We start from the raw sequence: 6,644 nt of genomic DNA, 5'->3' as shown, positions 1-6,644 counted from the left end.
GTTTGGAGACAGTTCTCTCTGTCTGTCTATATATCTAGGTTTGGAGACAGTTCTCTCTGTCTGTCTATATATCTAGGTTTGGAGACAGTTCTCTCTGTCTGTCTATATATCTAGGTTTGGAGACAGTTCTCTCTGTCTGTCTATATATCTAGGTTTGGAGACAGTTCTCTCTGTCTGTCTATATATCTAGGTTTGGAGACAGTTCTCTCTGTCTGTCTATATATCTAGGTTTGGAGACAGTTCTCTCTGTCTGTCTATATATCTAGGTTTGGAGACAGTTCTCTCTGTCTGTCTATATATCTAGGTTTGGAGACAGTTCTCTCTGTCTGTCTATATATCTAGGTTTGGAGACAGTTCTCTCTGTCTGTCTATATATCTAGGTTTGGAGACAGTTCTCTCTGTCTGTCTATATATCTAGGTTTGGAGACAGTTCTCTCTGTCTGTCTATATATCTAGGTTTGGAGACAGTTCTCTCTGTCTGTCTATATATCTAGGTTTGGAGACAGTTCTCTCTGTCTGTCTATATATCTAGGTTTGGAGACAGTTCTCTCTGTCTGTCTATATATCTAGGTTTGGAGACAGTTCTCTCTGTCTGTCTATATCTAGGTTTGGAGACAGTTCTCTCTGTCTGTCTATATCTAGGTTTGGAGACAGTTCTCTCCAAGAAAGGATCAACCACAGAAGCTGTGAGATGTTGAAGTCTTACTACAAGACCTTGAGAGACAAGTTACCCAACCTGAGTAAGTCTACTAATACAGTCAACTAGTCACCAGCTAACTTTCACATACAGCATTTAACCTTAAAGTAGTACTGATACTTCAACCTTAAAGTAGTACTGATACTTCAACCTTAAAGTAGTACTGATACTTCAACCTTAAAGTAGTACTGATACTTCAACCTTAAAGTAGTACTGATACTTCAACTTTGACAGATGAAAGGATTTGGATCTCAGCTCTCTTCCTCTCTCCCCCTCCGCTTTTCCCCTCCTTCTCTATTAGCTTGTAAGTAAGCATTTCACTGTAAGGTCTACACCTGTTGTATTCGGCGCATTTGACAAATAACAATTTCATTTAATCCCCCTCTTCCTCCTCTCCTCTCTCCCCCCTGTCCCCCCCTCCCTCCTCCTCCCCCCTGTCCCCCCTCCCTCCCTCCTCCTCCCCCCTGTCCCCCCCTCCCTCCCTCCTCCTCCTCCCCGCTGTCCCCCCCTCCCTCCCTCCTCCTCTCTCCCCCTCCCTCCCTCCTCCTCTCTCTCCCCCCCTCCCTCCCTCCTCCTCCCCCCTCCCCCCCCTCCCTCCCCCCCTCCTCTCCTCTCTCCCCCCTGTCCCCCCCTCCCTCCCCCCCCTCCTCTCCTCTCTCCCCCCTGTCCCCCCCTCCCTCCCTCCTCCTCCTCCCTGTCCCCCCCTGTCCCTCCCTCCTCCTCCCCCCTGTCCCCCCCTGTCCCTCCCTCCTCCTCCCCCCTGTCCCTCACTCCCTCCCTCCTCCTCCTCTCTCTCCCTCCCTCCCTCTCTTCCAGCCCTGCCCTGTTCCCAGTCCCCGTTAGCTGTAGAGGACATGTTGTTGTCTCTGGAACAGTCTCTGGACATGAAGAAGAGGAAGAACGTTGAGGTCCTGTGGATCGCTGCCTCCGTAAGATAACCTCTGACCTTTAACCTTTTGACTTCATATCTTAGCTGAATGAGTGCAAAGGACTGACTCACTTTCTCTCTCTATCTCTCTCTCTCTCTCTCTCTCTGTCTCTCTCTCTGTCTCTCTCTCTGTCTCTCTCTCTGTCTCTCCCTCTCCCTCTCCCCCTCTCTCCCTCCCTCCCCCTCTCTCTCTCTCTCTCTCTCTCTCTGTCTCTCTATCTCTGTCTCTCTCTCCTCTCTCCTCTCTCTCTCTCTCTCTCTCTATCTCTCTCCCTCCCTCTCTCTCTGTAGGTGTGTAGGAGGTTGAATGGTATCAGGTTGACCAGTTGTAAGAGTGCTAAAGACAGGACCTCCATGTCTGTTACTCTGGAACAGTGTATGTTGCTAAGAGACGAACACACACTCAGCACAGAGCACTTTAACAGAGCACTGGACTGTATGAGGAGGTAGGGATGTGTGTGTGTGTGTGTTTGTCAGTCATGTTTTGTGAATCACCTCTCCACACTCACGGCCCTTCACCATTCCAAGCTATCCGTTGGCTCCTCTCCTCTCCTCTCCTCTCCTCTCCTCTCCTCTCCTCTCCTCTCCTCTCCTCTCCTCTCCTCTCCTCTCCTCTCCTCTCCTCTCCTCTCCTCTCATTTCCTGTCATCTTCATTTGTAGTTTCTGTCAGGTTCATTCAGACCAAACTGCTTTACTGACTGGCTTTCTGTTTTAGTTTCTCTCCATCTAACCTCTCTCCTTCTCCTTCCTTTACTGTCCCTCTCCATTCTTCTTCTTCTTCTTCTTCTTCTTCTTCTTCTTCTTCTTCTTCTTCTTCTTCTTCTTCTTCTTCTTCTTCTTCTTCTTCTTCTTCTTCTTCTTCTTCTTCTTCCAACACAACCTGCCCTCCCGCAGCTCTCGTCTCCAGCAGGGCCAGATAGTGGGTTGTTGGGACCCAGAGAGAGGAGGTGGAGGGGGGTCATGGTCTGGGTGTAGGGGGTACCAGGAGACTCCAGCAGTACCTGGCAGACACTTCTACCCAGTTGCTCTCCTCCTGGTCACCTCACATCTGCTGGTGGTCTGGCTCATACTGAGCATGGTGGTTCTAATGGGGAAATAGCAATTAAATACTGAGTATGGTGGTTCTAATGGGGAAATAGCAATTAAATACTGAGTATGGTGGTTCTAATGGGGAAATAGCAATTAAATACTGAGTATGGTGGTTCTAATGGGGAAATAGCAATTAAATACTGAGCATGGTGGTTCTAATGGGGAAATAGCAATTAAATACTGAGCATGGTGGTTCTAATGGGGAAATAGCAATTAAATACTGAGCATGGTGGTTCTAATGGGGAAATAGCAATTAAATACTGAGCATGGTGGTTCTAATGGGGAAATAGCAATTCAATACTGAGTATGGTGGTTCTAATGGGGAAATAGCAATTAAATACTGAGTATGGTGGTTCTAATGGGGAAATAGCAATTAAATACTGAGTATGGGGTTTCTAATGGGGAAATAGCAATTAAATACTGAGTATGGGGTTTCTAATGGGGAAATAGCAATTAAATACTGAGTATGGTGGTTCTAATGGGGAAATAGCAATTAAATACTGAGTATGGTGGTTCTAATGGGGAAATAGCAATTAAATACAACTTATTTGTATAACTATTGCAATACAAATAAATTAAAGTATTATAACAATTTTTTAAATAAATATTGCAATACCAATAAATAAAAAATGGTACTACTTACAGATGGAGTACTGCATTTTTTCTGTTTTCTACTCTCTCTCCCTCTCTTTTGGTTTCTCTCTGTTTTCTACTCTCTCTCTCTCTCTCTGTCTCTCTCTCTGTCTCTGTCTCTCTCTCTCTCTCTCTCTCTCTCTCTTGGTTTTCTCTCTGCTTTCTACTCTCTCTCTCTCTCTCTCTCTCTCTCTTGGTTTTCTCTCTGCTTCTACTCTCTTGCTCTCCCTCTCTCTCCCTCTCTCTCTCTGTCTCTCTCTCTCTCTCTCTCTCTCTCTCTTGGTTTTCTCTCTGCTTCTACGCTCTCGCTCTCCCTCTCTCTCTCTCTCTCTCTCTCTCTCTCTCTCTCTCTCTCTCTCTCACTTTTGGTTTCTCTCTGTTTTCTGCCTTATTTCTCTTTTCTCTTCCCGTCACTGTGTGTGTGTGTGTGTGTGTGTGGTTGTGTGTGTGTGGTTGTGTGCATGTATGTGTGGTTGGTTGGTCCTCTACTTTCAGCCCCAACAGTGATGCAACCAATGAAAGTCTGTGTTTCATCCCCTGAAATCCATTGTTCCATTCATTCATCCTGTCGCGTGTGTGTGTGCGTGTCTCTCTAGGGAGGGCTGTAGGATGGAGAACGTTGAGAAGAACATTGGAAGCAGAAAGTACGCTTTCAACAGCATCCAGCTGAAGACGTTCCCTAAACCCTACCGCCCTCCGGAGGGCACCTACGGGAAAGTAGACACTTAGAAGGAGGAAGGGAGAGAGGGGATGATGAGAGATTTAGGGATGAATGAATGGATGGATGGAGAACTATAGAGGAAGGATTAAGGTTGGAAAGCAGACACGGGATAACATGGAGGGAAGTGTTGATTTATGTTTTTTTTTTTTTTTAATGACTGTCTTTCAATATTGTATGTTTTATTCTTTAAATATTGAGTTTGACAAAATAATCTAAACATTTTTAAAAGCTCAAGTGTCTTCCACACGTTTTACACAACATGAAACCATTTTATAGGAGCCTATTATCGAGCTGTTATGGCGCATGCAACAACACACCACACCGCTAGATGGCGCTAGTCATGTAGCTCAGCCATGCTTATCTTAACACTGCTCCATTTCTTCCGTTCTCGCCGCCGCCGTCAAAACAACAGATGCCTGGCCAACACTGTGACCTCCGTTTCCGCCAGCAAGAATAGAGAGAAATAGTAATTGCGTATTTTTGTAGGCACTAACTCAAATAAACCTCACGTAGAAAAAAAGCCATTTTTTGTTGTTGACCAAATACTAAATAAATCTCATTGACCTTCATACAAAAACTCCTTGCTTGGTGAAGAGGAAGAGAGAGGTCCGACTCGGCTGAAAATCTGTCTCCCTCCACCAGGTGGCGGTTTTCATCGTTTCGCCCAACAAGCAAGGAGTTTTTTTGCATGAAGGTCAATGAGATTTATTTAGTATTTGGTCAACAACAAAATAAATGTCTTATTTTGCTACTTGAGGTTTATTTGATCTCACATAGAAGTTTTGCAATGTTTAGTTATTATGAGTGCACTAATATAAGTAGGACATGTGACATCCCCGGCAACTTTGAGGGAAAAAAAACACTTTAAATCAGAGTTGTCTCGAGATGGCTATGCATATTCATGTCATGAGGCTAGTAGCATAGAAAGATGAGATGATGGTGTTCTCCGTTTTGCTTTACCCCACAAAGTGGCGATTTTAGCATGTCAATCTTGGTGGGGCAAACAAACTAAATATTTTTTTTTGGGGGGGATGCATGCCAGCAAAGCCACAACACAACACTAAGCAATACATTCATTGCACTACGGTGACAAAACGGTGCCCACAAACTGTTAGGGCCTCCATAAAGCTGTCCCAACAGCAGAGTCCCAACAGCAGAGTCCCAACACCTTACCACCGCTACACCTGGCTATCAGCGGAGCCTCGTCTGGCAGCGAAACAGTTCATTCAGCCTCATTTACTGCCAAATAAAACCAAACATAGCTGATATGGCTGACTTGCTTAAACACATGTGGTTTCTACTGACAATTGAACGGACAATGAGCGGATAAGAGGCAATCCGTAATTTCGATTAAGACGTTAATGAGCGAGCTGGGACGGACGTAGTCAATATAACTATTTGTTCAGCACTTTTGAAATGTACAGCGACAGAATTCAGAACATGGGCCGTTCTTACAGTGTTCTCCCTGTACACCAAGTCAGAACCGTAGGATAAATAAAGGGGGCATATAAGCAGACAATGGAAGCTCTTACAATATCCGGTGATTGCAGTTCTCTAAAACAGGTTATAGGCTACATGTGCATCACCAAGTCAGTAGGCGAAATTAAGAGGGGAAAATAGACCAAATTATTAGGGTGAGGCACATGGGCTACTAACAGCTTACTACACAACATACACTTAGTATTACTTTCTTAGCTACAGTCTACATATCTCCCTGGCATATTACATCATTTATGCAGCAGCATACAATACATTTTTGGACTCACCTTGTTGTGCTGTGCTCACTTGAACAGGAAGGTGGCGCGGCGGTCCTTCGTGTGCAAATTCTGTCATCAAACTTTGTCATCAAAGTCTGGCATTCTCTGGATTTATGGTGCTTTCAAGACAACTGGGAACTCGGAAAAAAAACAAGGTCGACTCATGATGATGTCAGTGAACTTCAGGTCGTCGCTCTAGAGAGGCCCGAGTTCCCGACTTACAATTCCGAGTTGGATGACCATTCCATTTTCACAGAATTCCCAGTTGTCTTGAACTCACTGAAGTCAGATTTCCCAGTTGTTTTGAGCGCGGCAGAAATCATGCTGGATTGACAACTCTACTGATTCCTTCCAATTTGAGATTTGCAACTTGTTTGTTTAATGTTTATGTCCAATGGCCGATGAGCACAGATACGTTTTATCTATTTAAATGTTTTGTCATTTAGCAGACGCTCTTATCCAGAGCGACTTACAGTTAGTGAGTGCATACATTTTTATTTTATTTTTTCATACTGGCCCCCCGTGGGAATCGAACCCACAACCCTGGCGTTGCAAACGCCATGCTCTACCAACTGAGCTACATCCCTGCCGGCCATTCCCTCCCCTACCCTGGACGACGCTGGGCCAACTGTGCGCCGCCCCCATGGGTCTCCCGGTCGCGGCCGGCTACGACAGAGCCTGGATTCGAACCAGGATCTCTAGTGGCACAGGTATCACTTAGAACACTGCGCCACTCGGGATCACATCTATAATTTCTCTTCATTATTTCTCTTCATATGACAAGGATTGAAAAGGATTTGCCAGTAGATTGTCAACTT

General features: G+C 45.1%; 1 protein-coding gene across 1 annotated transcript; it reads left to right on the top strand.

Annotated features, from left to right (window-relative positions):
- Positions 1 to 557: 557 nt before the first annotated feature.
- LOC311112776 (type II inositol 3,4-bisphosphate 4-phosphatase-like) lies at positions 558 to 5,784 on the top strand. Its single transcript, XM_084155917.1, has 5 exons — positions 558 to 570; positions 643 to 740; positions 1,514 to 1,626; positions 1,917 to 2,071; positions 3,945 to 5,784. The coding sequence occupies exons 2-5, from the start codon at positions 692 to 694 to the stop codon at positions 4,075 to 4,077; spliced, it is 450 nt and encodes a 149-aa protein (XP_084012043.1). The 5' UTR covers positions 558 to 570; positions 643 to 691; the 3' UTR covers positions 4,078 to 5,784.
- Positions 5,785 to 6,644: the final 860 nt, after the last annotated feature.

The sequence above is a fragment of the Coregonus lavaretus genome (assembly GCF_964263955.1).
Source record: "Coregonus lavaretus genome assembly, chromosome: 39".
NCBI lineage: Eukaryota > Metazoa > Chordata > Actinopteri > Salmoniformes > Salmonidae > Coregonus > Coregonus lavaretus.
Note: the sequence above shows the minus strand (reverse complement) of the source record. Positions and strands in the feature narration are given on the sequence as shown.

What these genes read in the sequence shown, in the direction of transcription:
- LOC311112776 (XM_084155917.1), top strand. Translation starts at nt 692, where the DNA reads ATGTTGAAGTCTTACTACAAGACCTTGAGAGACAAGTTACCCAACCTG. An exon ending in TCCTGTGGATCGCTGCCTCC is followed by an intron (nt 1,627 to 1,916) that starts GTAAGATAACCT and finishes CTCTCTCTGTAG; the next exon opens with GTGTGTAGGAGGTTGAATGG. An exon ending in GCACTGGACTGTATGAGGAG is followed by an intron (nt 2,072 to 3,944) that starts GTAGGGATGTGT and finishes GTGTCTCTCTAG; the next exon opens with GGAGGGCTGTAGGATGGAGA.